Raw genomic sequence first — 13,946 nt, forward strand, 5'->3', positions numbered from 1 at the left:
TTGTGGTTTATATGACACATTAAAAATAATAATTAAAAGAACAGGAAGGTGGAACAAAGAAGAAATTCAAACCATAAGCTGGCAAGTGGTCCTGGATCCATCCCAGCAAACACTACTGGCTACAAAAAGCAGAAGGTCCCACCAGGTTGCTGCGTGTTGAGATAGTCTTGCTGCCACCACTGAGCGTTGCAGGTAGTTTTATCCATCTCTGGAAGGAAAAAAGGTCCATGTACAAAACTGTTTTCCTCCCCTGACATCAGATGAGCTCCTTCAGTGGCTCATTTTCACCAGGAAGCGTGCCGTTCATCTCGGGGGAAGTCTCGGTGCCCAGATATCCCAAGAGGATCTCACTGCGCCGCCGCGACAGCTGCAAAATGTCTTCTGCCAGTGACTGCACTGTCGTGTATCTCACGTTGTCCAAATCAAACATGTCCTTCAGATATTGCACTATCTGGTGCTGCAAAGACAAAAGGAAGGTTTACAGTAAGGAGACCTCCTTCCTCCTGCCAATACCAGCTGCCTGGACTGCAGCTAGCAGAGAATCCCAGGCGGAATTCTGCATGTCTGCCATCTGAGCAAAGATCCACTTCAGGCTGGGTATTACTTTTGTGGCTAAATCCCCTCATGCCTCTGGAGCAGGACAGCAGAGCTCCTAAAGTCAGGAAAGCAATGCTGATGCCCACGGCAATATCCATGCAAACATCTAATGACTGCAACACAGCTTCTCATGATATTATCTACAAAAGCAAGAAGATTTAGGCTTTAACATCAAGATCCCACCCACAAAGTATACCCTCAGCATAATCTTTTCCCATACGGATGGTATAAATCGATCTCATCACACGCTTTTGCTGTCAGTTGTGGTACATTGTGCTGGGAATTCTTATCAATCTGAACTCAGCAATCTGCATCTCAAAAACACAGTGATTTTTAGGAGGCTTTTGGACAGAGCCAAGTTTCTTAATGCCACATCAGTCATCAAAAAGCACACATCTGCAGCTTTAAGACGGAAGACAGCAGAAGTCCCACACAGATTAGGTACCGAAAAGTCAGTCATCAAAAAGCAAATATCTGCAGATTTAAGCCGGAAAACAGCTGGCGTCCCACACAGATTAGGTACCGAAAAGCCATCTTACCTTGAAGAAACTGCAGACTTCAGATAGCTGCTGCTTGGGTCCCAGAAAACCAAAGGCTAGAACAGGACTGACATGCTCCGATACGGAGTAGAAATGAGAGATAAAGCCATCTGGTACCTGCCACAGGAACGGGAAGAATTGGTCAGTCTCAGTTCTCAGACAGAATTAGCAGATTATTCCACATCAGCTACCAAATTCCATGCCAAAAAGCACTGTGCTTTGGTAACTGAAGTTAAGATCTACTTAAGAACTCTTTCTGCAGAATTACATTTATCTTTCAGATCCCTGGAAGGATGACTAGATCTTTCTATCTTCAGATTTCTGAACCACGATTTCAGGAGGAAAATAAATAGAACAACATTAAAGGCAACAATCAGGCAGTCAGATGCTATTTATAATCTCCAGACCAAGCCAGGAAAAGGCATGCAAATATCCAAGACAGAGCTACTGCCTGACAGCACCAACACAGCTTCCAACGCTCTCGTTTCTCCTTGTACCATCTCACGAGGCAAACCCAGTTGTACCAGCTGGTTGTGGGACAGGAGTTGAAAACTTGCCAGAGACCACAGATCCTGTGGCAGAACTGGGGTTGTGAAGTTGCGGCTTCCTGTTCCCCAGGTCCATGAACTCATCTGCTGTGATACTTAAGAAAGCCACAGACTTAAGGGAAATGCACCAAGTAGTAGCTAGTCAGCCATCAGCGCCGGGAAGCTGAAAAGCACATCAGCACGCTGCGCTGCCAGCAGGGAAACAATCCCAAAGCAGCCCCTCGTTCCTTGGTGTCTGTGACCACTCCTATGGTATTGTGAGCTGGGAGAGGGAATACCAGACAGGCAACATTGTCTTTTGAATCCTCACATTAACAAAAAGGAAGAGTAAACTCAGTAAAACACGGGCACAGCACTGGAGCAGTGACAGCAGGACCCCAGCGCTCTAAAAACATCACAAAGCATGTGATTCACTTCAGTCTTATACCACTCAGGTTTTATATTTTGTCAAGATCTAGCTGTTATCTTTTCAGCTTCAAACACAGTAAATTCTTTTGCTTTTAATTAATGTTGCTTACCATCAAAAGCCTCCTTTTTGCTTTCAGAACTGACCAGCAGGCAGTTGCTAAAGCCTACGATTAATGGAAAGAAACCATCAGTGCCTGGGATTACTTTTCAGAAAAACACTTTACCAACACGTTGCCATCATAATACCAAAGCAGCGGCCCTTTTGTGCCAACAACTCTAAAACTACTGACAAAAATCTAAAGTGAACTGGATTTGGCCACTCCAGATCTGCTCCAGAGTGTTTTGAAGATTGCTAACAGGATCTGGCACAGTTGCCAAACACCCCAGAATTCAAACTGTAAGCAGACAGCTCTTAAAATGTGCCTCCCAACCATCTTATTCTCAGTCTATGAAACCAGTGAGTCTTAAATACGCAGCTGGGGACCAGGACTAGAGGAAAGCGCTGCTGTTTGAGCCTCAGTATCTGCTGAGGTACCATCAGGATGAATGGCCAAGTAAAAAACCTGTGGTTTCCCCTACGGTGTGATCCTCTTATCCTCAGTCATGAAAGTATGCACAGTCATCTTTTAACATCTCCACGGCCATCACTGATAAAGGCCACTAGAGAAATAAGTCTATTGGAGCCAACCAGATGCTTTCAAAGCACGGAAAGCTTGCCTGTAAACAATTTACATCTACCAGAAGATTGTTGTTTCAAGAGCCAGACAGGTCTCGCTTCAGGAAAGCATGGTATTTCCAAACGGAAACATCAGTGCAGCCCGGACAGCCGAGGTTACACTCCTTCCTAGCCTTGGCACCAAGATTTCACACCCAGCACAAGGACAAGCTGTTTAACACACCGTCTCCTTGAAGCTGTCAGAGAGCCATCGGTTGCGCAGCACAGCCAGCACGGAGGAGGGCGGGTTCTCCAGATCCTCAAAAGCATCCATGAGGATGAAGTCCAGCACAATATCAAAAAAACTCATGCACACAACCTGTCAGAGAGCAGAACAGTCTGTAAAAGAAATAGGTCTAAAAAAAAAATAAAATAAAAAGGAGATGGACTTCACTCTTGCTTTGAAGCATCTAAATGCAACGAGCTGAAGCTTAACAGCAAGGCAGGAGGGCTGAACTGTGCACACTCAGTCCACAGGCCCCGGAGAGGGGCTGGCTGAGAGACAACTTAAGCCTCTGTCCAGGAAAAGCCCAGTCAAGAGGCAAACAAATCTTACAGACCTACAGAGAAGAGCCTGTGCCCTCTAGAAAAAGTTGGGGTTTGAGTTTGGAGGGTTTTTTTAACCACAGTAGTGCTGACATTGCTGAAGGCAAGTAGTTTAAACACCCTGTTTAAACTTTCAAAACGCTTGTTTAAACTTTAAACACCCCATTTAAACACTTCTTTGTCTTCCCCCTGCCCTCCCCAACAACGCACAATTGCAAAACAGTTGTATTTCAGCGGCTTCTTTCCCTCTTGGGCCATTCCTACACATTCATTCTCCTCCAACTCCCCTGCAACATTCTAGAGAGAACGTTTTTACCAACCCCTCTTCCCTCCAGCTCCTGCTGAGTGGTCGGCCAGGTCTCTTGCTTCAGTGCATAATGCAGCATCTCCTCATAGCTTTCCAGAAAAGCTTTGGGATTCTGAGAGAGCAGAGAAACAAAACACTTCAGAAGCTGCAACAGCTGGGGGCACGTTTCACCAAAGCGCGACTCCTGTGTTTTGAGCTAACGTCAACATCAATGCATGCGACTGGCTGAAGCTTTTAGCCAAAACACACTCTGGGCAGAAAGAGAATTTATTTCTAGGAGGAATGAAAGGTTCTTTCAAGAGAATTTGGTTAAACAAGATTAAAAGCACAGGCATTTTATTTCTTGCAACAGTCACTAGTATATAGATGAAGCTTTCTCCTTCCAAGACACTGGAAAGACTCTGGGCTGGGATGGAAGAACAAGTGTCCCTGTGCTCACAAGACACAGCTGAGTTGATATACAAACTTCCTACCTTTTCAGCTTTTGTCATCAGTCCTATCACCATTTGCTTCCCAACCTCCCCAAAAAACAGTTGATTGCTTTCATCCTCCAGCAGCTCCTGCAAAGGGAACACAAGAAGTCTCCTGTGAACGCCTACGCCCACATGAATTATGTTGGGAGAAAAAAGGACAGGATACAAAGCAGTGCAATGCTGCAAACACCAGGATCATTAACCTTTAATAAACTGGAATTGGGAAAACAAAAGTGCATTCTCCAGAAAGTGAGTTCAAAATTAGGCTGAGAGACTGGAGGCGGCAAGAACAGAGGCCCAGGAGCCGTGAAGGGGCAGTGGTGCCAGGGCACAAAAGCTGCTGTTCAGGCTCTAGACATACATTGCTGGGATGCGGATTGCAGCAAGAAGGAAACTTTATTCCCCTATTTCAGAGGTTTGACTCCAGCCCAGTGAAAAGCTCGAGCAGGAGTAGCAGCTCCTGGGAGCTCTGAAATTGCCAAACTGTCACTTGACAGAACTAAACTGGCGTCAGTGGCCACGTAACCACTGATCAAACTGGGCATGGGGACCAGGGGATCCTGTCCCTCTCCAAATCCAATCGATCAGGACAGGATTACAGAGTTAAGCCACGGCAGCTTGGGCTGCTGCTACTTCTGCTTTTAGTTGCTCCAGAGAGGCAAAGACTCCCAGAGGGAGGCAAAGTCTCCCCGTGCAGGCAGAGAACCTGCTGCTGGCAGCAACACGCTGCAGGAACCGGGGTGCCTCGAGCCGTTCTCACCTGGAAGGCCTGCCTGACGCAGTGCAGCTTTGCGAGGAAATCCTGGTCGCTGTAGCAGCCAAGGAGCTCTGTCCTAGAGGGAAAGGGAATGGACTGTACAAATTTCAGCTCTCCTGACGTCTCTGTTCCGAACAACTACACTCCCCTAAACAAAATAATTCCCAGTCTGTGTCTAGGAGAAAATAACAACTGCATTCCCTTTGCACAGCTCCCCAGGGGAGCACGGCACCTCTGCGAAGGCTGTTACAGCACAGGACCGTGCTAGCCAGCCAGCCACACAGAACAGGCCCATTTTTCATTACTTATTTCCTGGAACAATTACCCTTTCTTAACTCGTGTCCTAAAATCTGGGGCTAGTTCCCTGGGAAGTCCAAACCAGCATGAAGGATGCCAAGAGTTTCCATCCCCAAAAGGTTATTCTGGTTATAGGGCCGCTCAAAGGCAAGTAATGTGTTCACACAGCTCAAAGGAGCCTCAGCACAAGGACCCACAACTCCAGCTGGCACGTCACCTCAGCGTCCGGCACGCAACCTTCCCTTCTTTCACCAACTGCAGAGCTTCTTCATAAGCTGCTACTGGCTTAGAGAGATGGAATGGCATTTCCTCAAAATGAAGAGAGTCAAAGAGCTGTAGAGGTGGCGAGAGACATGGGAAGAACAAAAATGATCCTGTTAAATATTTGCAAATAGTCAGAGACTGCACACGAGCAGGGTGCGTGGGCCTTCTTCAGCCAGCAAACTTTGGTCAGTGTCAGTTATTTCATGCAACAGTATTTCTTTTCCCACCAGTTTCAAATCTGTCTCAGCTCTGACACGGCTCAATATCCCCTAAAATTTACACAACCTAGCCACACGACATTAGACTTACAGTACTTTCCTAGCTGTTATGGCATGTTTTCCACAGTAGATAGAAGATGACATGGAAATGATGGTTGGAAAGGGCTGCACCATGCCCCTAATTAAAAAAGCTTTTCTTAACATCCATCATGAGCCTCCCAGCTTGGGGCTGTTGCTCCCTGGTTTAGCATCTCCCTCTACCAAGATGTGTTTGGCTCCACTGCCTCTGCCGCTCCCCTCCAAGCAGCTGGATACAGCTGAAACTTAAGTCACCTCTGCTGCAGAGAAGAAGGAGTCCTCGGAAACGGAGCTGTCTTCATCATCCGTCCGAAGCCGCAATGACCCATCCGTCAATGGAAGCATTAAAGTCTTCTCTGGAGGAGAGGAAGAAGCTGCATGTGTTGGGAGTTTATGGACTACCGTTCCTTTGGGCTCCTTTGCTCTCCCTCCCCCACCCCCACAAACAGCACGTTGTCAGTACTTCATTGCCTAGCTTACGGAAAAAACAAACCAGCCAGGAAACTGGCCTTTGAGTGGATCTCTAACCCAGGCCCATACCCAGATCCAGCAGCATGCTGTCTGACGGAAGCGAAGACCCAAACTCTTCCTGGAGGTGGTAGGCTCGGTGCAAGAGGGACTCCAGCTTCTCGGCAAACTCCCTTTTCTGGGACTCCTCCTTGAACATACACAAATGCCACCCTTAGTTAGCCAGCTGGGCAGAGACAGATTGACAGCACAAATATGGAAGGAAATTTTCAGTAAAATGGGATTTACGGTTTGCAGATTAAATGATTAAAAAAAAAAAAAAAGAGAGAGAGAGAGGACTCATTAATCCTACAATGCAGCTAATAATGTAAGGGGAGGGAAGCTTCTACAGAGCCTGTTCAAACCTTCCGGCTTTTTAGTTTCACAATTTTTTATTTTTTTTTTTTAAAAAAAGGAAGAAAGAACTTAAGAACTTTAACCTGTCATCCAGAAAAACAGGTATTTTAATGAGTTACACATCACTTAATTCTCCTGATTTGTGACTTTAGCCTAATTTCAAGAGGGAATCACATCAGAAAACCAGTGCTGAATACAACAGAGTATCCAGAACTTGGTAACAGAGTAAGAAGCCTTGGATTAAGGTGCTGGGAATATGCAAAGTTTGCTGTAAGCAGCACAGCAGGATAGAGGGAAAAAAAGGGAGAAAAACAAGACTTACACAGCCTCTTGCCTTCAAGCCCCTGTGTCTGCATGAGTCTCTCACCCAGAAGACAGAAGCATTAACAAGAAGCATGAAATCTATTTTGATAATGAACCAATCGATTTTAGGTCAGTTTTAGAAATACTATAGGACTCTTCAAGGAGAGACAAGAGGATCCAGATTTGACTTGGATAAATACTTTCCAGCACAAGACGAATATCCCACACGCTACTGCACCAGGCCCTGTTTGTTAGAGGCTGGAAACACTTTTTTTGCCAGCGAGAATGCCTCAAGAGTTGGGAGTTTAGCTCCTTTCATAGCCCTGAGCTCCAGCTGCTCTTTTCAGGTTCGCGGCTGTGACTGAGGCATTTTAGTTTGGATCTCCTCTTAACAGAGGTCTTCCCTGCATAGTCCTCAAGTCCAAGACAGCAAGGCGTTGTCCTACAGCACTGGTTCCTGTGGCTGTAGGCTGAACAAGTTACACATCTCTCTGCCCCACTTGCTCGGTGAGCAGGGGCAATTAGCTCATACCAAGTTACCACTTTGCTTTACTCATTAATACACACAGGCAGCTGGCCTCTGCTTCTCCACCCAGCTTCCTAGGAAGTGACAGTGACCATGGAGATATCCACTTTCAAATGTGTTAAAGTTACAGGCACAACACTATTTCTTCCTCTTTGGTGCTGTAATTGTTACAGCCTTTTCCTACCGCAGCCTCTGCTGCTGGAGGACTTGCATGACAGTGACTGACATGATGCTGGAAGGTGGGTAGGAAAGCTAGGGAATGAGGGGGCGAGACTTATTAAAATGAAAAAAATTAAAAACACCCACCCACGCTGCGTAAGGAAGCTGCAGATACAGACAGCTCTTAAACAGAGTCTGGCCTCAACTTTGCCCTTAATTTGCTCTTCTTTTACTACTAATTACTGCTTCCACCACCCAGACTGGCCTTTCAGCGTGTTCCCCAGCCAGAAAATGCAAGGGAGAAGCAGGGACCTACCTCTGGGATGTTCTCAGACATGCTCTCTTGCTGTTTCTTGCTGTCCCAGGGCACAGGGGTGCTGGTACTAGCACTGTCCCTCTGCCTGATGGTCAGTGCCTGCTCCCACTTCTGCAGGGCCTCCTCGAACAGCTCCATGCCTGGCAACGCAAATACAGGCTGTGAGAGTCCCAGGCCGCTTAGGAACAAGGTGATACAGCACGTGTCCTTGCTCACTCAGACAATCCAGCGAAGAGGGACACCTCTTCCCAATCAATAAGAGAGAATAAATGTATTTTATTTCTTTCCCCTTTAAATATGGTGTATTTTGGATTAGAAGTTAAGGAGAACATCCCGCAGCTGGTTAAAACATCATCCATGTTACTTCCAAAATACTGTTCTCCACACAAGGTGAGCCTGTTGCCCGAAGAATAGTATTTTGGAAGTAAATTCTTCACTGAGAAAACAGAAGTGTTTCTTTAGGAGGAGATGAGAATTTTATAACTAACAAGTGACTGAGTTTACGTGGCAAATGGGAGAGAGCTTCCTCTTAGCTCTACATTAAGCTGCTGATGCTCTGTCAATTTACATCCTCTTTTTGCTCTCGCAGTGATAACACCCTCCCCAGGGCGATGTTACCCCTGAGCTTGTTTACCTTGAACATAGAGGCTTTCTGCACTGGAATCACCCATGGCTCCAGCATCTCCCATTGCCTGGGCCTCCCACATCCCTGCTGATGCTGGTGGTGGGCTTGAGGAGTTGACTGCTACCATCTGCAGGAAAGCAGCAGAGAGCAGCAAATGCCTTTTGCGTTCTCTCTAAGGGTACACAAACACCACCATCCCTAGTGAAATCTGAACGATAAGCCATTTCCCCTCCCCACGTATGTCCTTGTGCTCCCCCTTACTGGTACTCCCTTGCCTGGGAAGGGGAAGGTATCAAAGGTTACCAGCCCCCTCCCACTTGGGTTTACACCACACTGTCAACTGCTGAGAGGGGAGGCGAGGTGAGAAGTCCTCCCCTTCTCCACCCAGCACCACAACACTGTCTTTGAAAGTTGCGTGGGAAACAACCTTCCTAACCAATTTACACCGACGCTTCGTTAGGAAACAAGCTGTACAACAGCGAGCAGTAGCAGGAGAGCACCGATGGAGACAACTGCCTGAGAAAGCTCCAGAGCGTTGCTACAAAGGCGCAGCGATTTTGATAGAAAGTTCATGTCAGCCCCGGCTGCCGGTGCAAAAAAAAAAAAAACACACAACCAACTGGAAGTGAGGGGAAGTGACCACAGTCCAAACAAAGGAACAGATTACCAGCAAAAATACAGCTGGGGACTTTGGCCAGGGGGATCCTCCCTCTTCTCTTTGTAACCAAACCTTCCGGGAGGGCTGAGCACCAAGATCCACACAGCAAATCGTCAGCTTTCTCCAGTTCCACACGAGCACATAAATGTCTCTTAAAGTCTGACCCGATAAAGTGGTGGGTTCAAACGCTGACAATAATCAGGGTTTTCATATGGCTTAGAGAAAGATGGCCCAATGTGAGCCTGATGCTAGGAAAAAAGCTACAATAATCCTCTGTCAAATTGAGTTCTTGCCCTGCCTCCAGTGATTAATCTGTGCAGTATTAATAAATCACCTGAAAATCATCAGTTTACTGCTGCTGACTTCTTGACTAGATGGCAAACGGCCCCAGGAAGCAGACAGAGAGCAGGCAGAACCTGCAGCTTTGTGGAGGATGAGCTGTTTTGTCATCAAGTGTCATGAAAGCAGCGAGTGCGGTGTCAGACGCTCGGCTCCCCCACAGTGAAGGGGGTCCAGGAACAGATCCCTTTCTCTGCAGATAGCCCCACCCATGCACCAGCAGTGGAAAAAGCAATCTAGGTAGTTTATCTAAAGAGAAACAGAGTTCAGCAATACAAAACCCAGACAGCATCTGTGGGAAGGGAGAAGCCACAGGGGAATCGATTGGACATGAGAGTCCCTGCAGGGGGAGAGAGGCCAGAGCTGGACACAGCCACGTCCCATCACATCCCAGTTACCCCAGGGGAATACTGGTATGGGGCTGCAGGCCTAGCGCCGCCACTGCCGCCTGCTGGAGACAAAAATCTGTGCTGGCCACAGGATGGCAACTTTCTGTTGTTTCAGCCATACAAGACAAGCTAAAATACAGTAGTGCCAGCACGTACCGTAGGGTGCTGCTGGCCAACAGCTCCCTTGGAAGGGGCGAGTTTTCCCCTTCCTGCCCCAGCACTACGAACCAGGGTGCTCCGTGGGTGCCATCAAGGGGGTGTTAGGCATTCACAGCGCGTGAAGCTGCAGAGGTTCATTTGTGCCACCCACTGTTCCAACAGCAGCACGTCAGGCTTTGGGCAATGGGGGTGTAAAATAGGTCTTGAAGCCACAAACGCTGCCCAGTCCTTCTGTGTTCGGTCTGACAAGGGGTGGATATCAGCAGTGACGGCTCCTGCTGCCTGGTCAAGCCTGAATTACCTGTATATATATGCTGCTTTTGGCTTTGAAGGAGGTAGAATGACCAGGCTGTGTTCTCAACCTGCACTGTTTCCCAAATGGAGCTATCCGATTTTGGTAGTTAACTTGGTTTTAACAACCAATAAACCTGTGAGCAGCCCCAGCACAGGAAGGCTGTGCTGGCACAGGGGCTGCTAAGCCATCCAAACCCCCATGGCAGAGGGAAGCAAACAAGCTCCCCATAGCTACGAGACCCAGCGACAACCCAGCCTCGCTCCCTGGGGAGGTTGTGGAGAGCCCCAAGGAATCATGACCATGTCCCACACACAGTACACTCCAGTAGCCCCTTGCTGGCCAAAGCAACGGGATGTACCCTGGGGGTCTTAGCCACAGGAAAACGCTGCTCTGATTTCATGCAGGCAACTCCGGACACTGCTAAGTTAATATCGGAACCCACCCTCCAATTAGGCCATAACCTGTTCTGCTCCAAAAGCTTTGGCATTACCCTTCAGCCAACCCGATCCCAAAGACTTTGTGATCTCATTAGAGACAGGTGCACTCGCTTCTCCCAGCCCTGCTGAGAAGGTCCTTACCGAGGCGAGGCTGTGGGAGGAACTGGAATGTTTGCTGGGCTCAATGGAGGAAATCCCGCTGAGCGTGTCATTGCTCTTGCTGCCAGGACTCTGGACTCTCCTGCTGGAGTATCCTGCAGTTGGGAAGGTCACACAAAAACAGGATTTTAGGCTGGTTCACTGCAGCTGTGAATACAGAGGGGAATGTCACCCTGTCAAGTGTGACTGCGGATAGGGAAAGGAGCACCCAATACCCAGAAATGAGTCACGTATCTCCTGTATGCTCTATTTTGCTCTGAGACACTAAGAAAGCTAGTATCAGTGGGGATCTGAGGCTGAGGAATGAATATTTATTCACTGCTTACAGATGGCGGGAGGCAAGCACAAGTGAAATGCATCCAGGAGAAATTCCTCCAGCTTCCCCCACGCCAGGCACAGCACGGACACCATTGCCTTTGTTACTACTAAAAACGCTTAAAGATTTTCATGTGTTTCACAAAACAAATCCTTAATCCCTCAAGTGCTTTGCTGAGTTCCGGGGTCAGTCTCACCCCAGAAACCAATTCAGTCAGGTGAAGAAGCTGTCCAAGGTCCAGGAGCTACAGGAGAGCTGGACGGACACTCCCGAGTCCCCAGCCTGGCCCAGGCCACCCTCCCCTCCACCACCCAACCTCGCCGACGCGGCTGCACACAGGACCCCTGGGTCAAGCACCATATTGGCATCACCAAGATCAATACACAACCAGGTCACCCTGTGCCCTGGGCCGTCATTATCGGGGGCAGCATGGCGTAACGGATCCACAATCTTTCTGTAGGAAGGGGGATGGGAACTGCAAGCCTTGGTGAAAACCTCAGTGTCACATTTTCCCCTCACAAGGGCCTTGGGCTCAGGGTCTCTTTCCTCTGCTAACCCTGTGTTCACAGCACTGTGCTTCAGGCTTCTAATTTCATTCTGAATTGATGCACTACACGAATGGCTTTGCTTTCCTCTCTCCCCAGCTGCCAGAAACTTCCCACTGCTCCCTCTACACACTGTTTGCTCCCCCACAAAAGGCTTTTTGGGATTTTCCCTTTTTGCAAGGCCAACCTTTCTTCACAGAGGAGACCCTTCTGGTTGGCAAGATGGGCACCGTGATCCCTCCAGGCTTAAAGCCGCACTTCTCTGGAGCGATTTGCTTCTTTCGACGACGACGACGCTTCAGCTGATGAGCTGCAAGAGCCAACGCAACTGTCCCGAGAGCTGTAGCAAACAACACCTTTCGCAGGCCTGGAGAGAGCCGCAGCTGAGAGAAGACAGACTTTAAACACAAAAGATAGGAAAGAGCAACAATGAAAAACCAATTCTACCACCTTTTGGTTTTTTTTTTAAGCAGCCTTACATAAGACACCTTGGCAGTCCCCCTCCCACCCACAGAACACAGCCCCTGCTACACAACTAAGACTTAGCAGCAGAGAAAATGTGGAGTGTCACTTTAACAGAACATGGAAAACTTGGTTTCAATCCTCATTACCAAAGCACACTGCAAAATCTGCACACAGCCTGGAATTCGGGTTACCCAAATGCAGCTCTGAAACCCTGGGCAATAAAGCTCAGCTACATGCCAAAGTGTTGCATTGCTACAAGTGGAAATATATCATTCTCTAGAACAGAAGTCTCTTCTTGGTGCCTTTGACAAAGAGAAAGGTTGAACCCAGGCATTCTCCCAGGGAGGGATGTGGGAAACCTGAGCAGGTCTCTCCCACCACCCCAAACTCTCCAGGCAATTCTTACAAACCCTCAAACTGCCCAGGTCCCCCAGCATCACCCCATCACGTTTCCATCCCTCACAACTAACACAGACAAGTCACAAAGAGAAAATCCAAGGGACACAACAGAAAAGCCTTTCCTGCTTGTTGTACCTGCCCAAACGTCGTGTAAACAAACACGGGGATCTCTGCCACGGTCATTGCCAAGGCCTGGATGATGGACATTCCCTCTGTCCTTCTAAATGCCATGTCTGCACAAGGATCTCAGCACCTCCAGGAGCCACGACGGGGAAGGGCACTTGTGGATGCTGTGTGAGTTGCTCACAAAGAAATCCAACTGTTCTCTGTCATCTGGCTCAGCGTCCTGGGGTTGCCCTTTATCCAGCAATCCTCATCCTGCAGGAAGAGAGGAAAAATCAGGTGAGTGAAGGAAACACGTGACCTGTGCTCCTTGTGGCCTCCGTGTGCTGCACTTCACAAACCACACACCAAGTCACTTGGAGCAGCAATGCTGCTAGAGCCAAACAGGAGATCTAAAGCACATTCTCACCACCAGCAGCATTTTTTTTTTTTTTGCTTGTCCTACACCCAGAGCAGCAGATTTCCAAAGTGCACTATAGCAGCAGCATCCTTGGACTCAATAGCTGCTAGACTGCCACATATACCAGAAGTGGCTGCACATGGTTGGGGAGATTTTGGTTGCAGTTCCCTTATTAAAAAATATGTTGCAAATAACCATATGTACGCTTTCATTGCCAACGCTCTGCTTTCATACAGTTTCCTGTGCATCAAAGCCCAACCGAAGGGGGTTTGCCCTGGAGGTTTCAACGCTGCTGGAGTTTACACAGAGGTTTGCCGGCTGCGCTGGGAGCTGGGGAGGAGGGATGTGCTTCACGTCAAGGACAGAGCTGCAGAAGAAGGTATTGAAACGGCGGGGTCATCTTTTAAACGCCAGTTACAATCCCTTTGCTCTCCCTGCCAGGCCAGCCTTCGCAGTGAGCCCCCCCGCAGCGAGGAGATGCTGCTCTGACCCCACACGCGGCCCTGCTGGGCTCTGGTGTCTCCCCACACCGACAAGCGAAACCCACCCCGGGTGTTACAGCCAATGTGACACCCCCCCATTCCTGACCCCACGGCTGACACCACCTCCCACCCCAGGGGTTGGGGTAGGCCCGGAGCCCGGCCTGGAAAGGGTCTCTGGGTGGCGGGGAGCCCGCAGCGAGCAGCCGAGGGCCATGGGTTCTCCCCCCAAGGTTAAACGCA

The 13,946-nt window shown here is 48.6% G+C and overlaps 1 protein-coding gene across 1 annotated transcript; it reads right to left on the reverse strand.

Annotated features, from left to right (window-relative positions):
- Positions 1-256: 256 nt before the first annotated feature.
- Positions 257-12,932, reverse strand: FAM73B (family with sequence similarity 73, member B). Its single transcript, XM_010152586.1, has 15 exons — positions 12,837-12,932; positions 12,025-12,235; positions 10,959-11,071; positions 8,550-8,667; positions 7,916-8,055; positions 6,288-6,405; positions 6,003-6,103; positions 5,405-5,520; positions 4,894-4,966; positions 4,134-4,220; positions 3,674-3,772; positions 2,992-3,126; positions 2,203-2,256; positions 1,137-1,253; positions 257-457 (listed from the first exon to the last, which is right to left on the reverse strand). Exons 1-15 carry the CDS (start codon positions 12,930-12,932, stop codon positions 257-259), a joined length of 1,779 nt encoding a protein of 592 aa, XP_010150888.1.
- Between the last annotated feature and the right edge of the window lie 1,014 nt (positions 12,933-13,946).

The sequence above is a fragment of the Eurypyga helias genome, unplaced genomic scaffold (assembly GCF_000690775.1).
Source record: "Eurypyga helias isolate BGI_N326 unplaced genomic scaffold, ASM69077v1 scaffold4685, whole genome shotgun sequence".
Taxonomy (NCBI): domain Eukaryota; kingdom Metazoa; phylum Chordata; class Aves; order Eurypygiformes; family Eurypygidae; genus Eurypyga; species Eurypyga helias.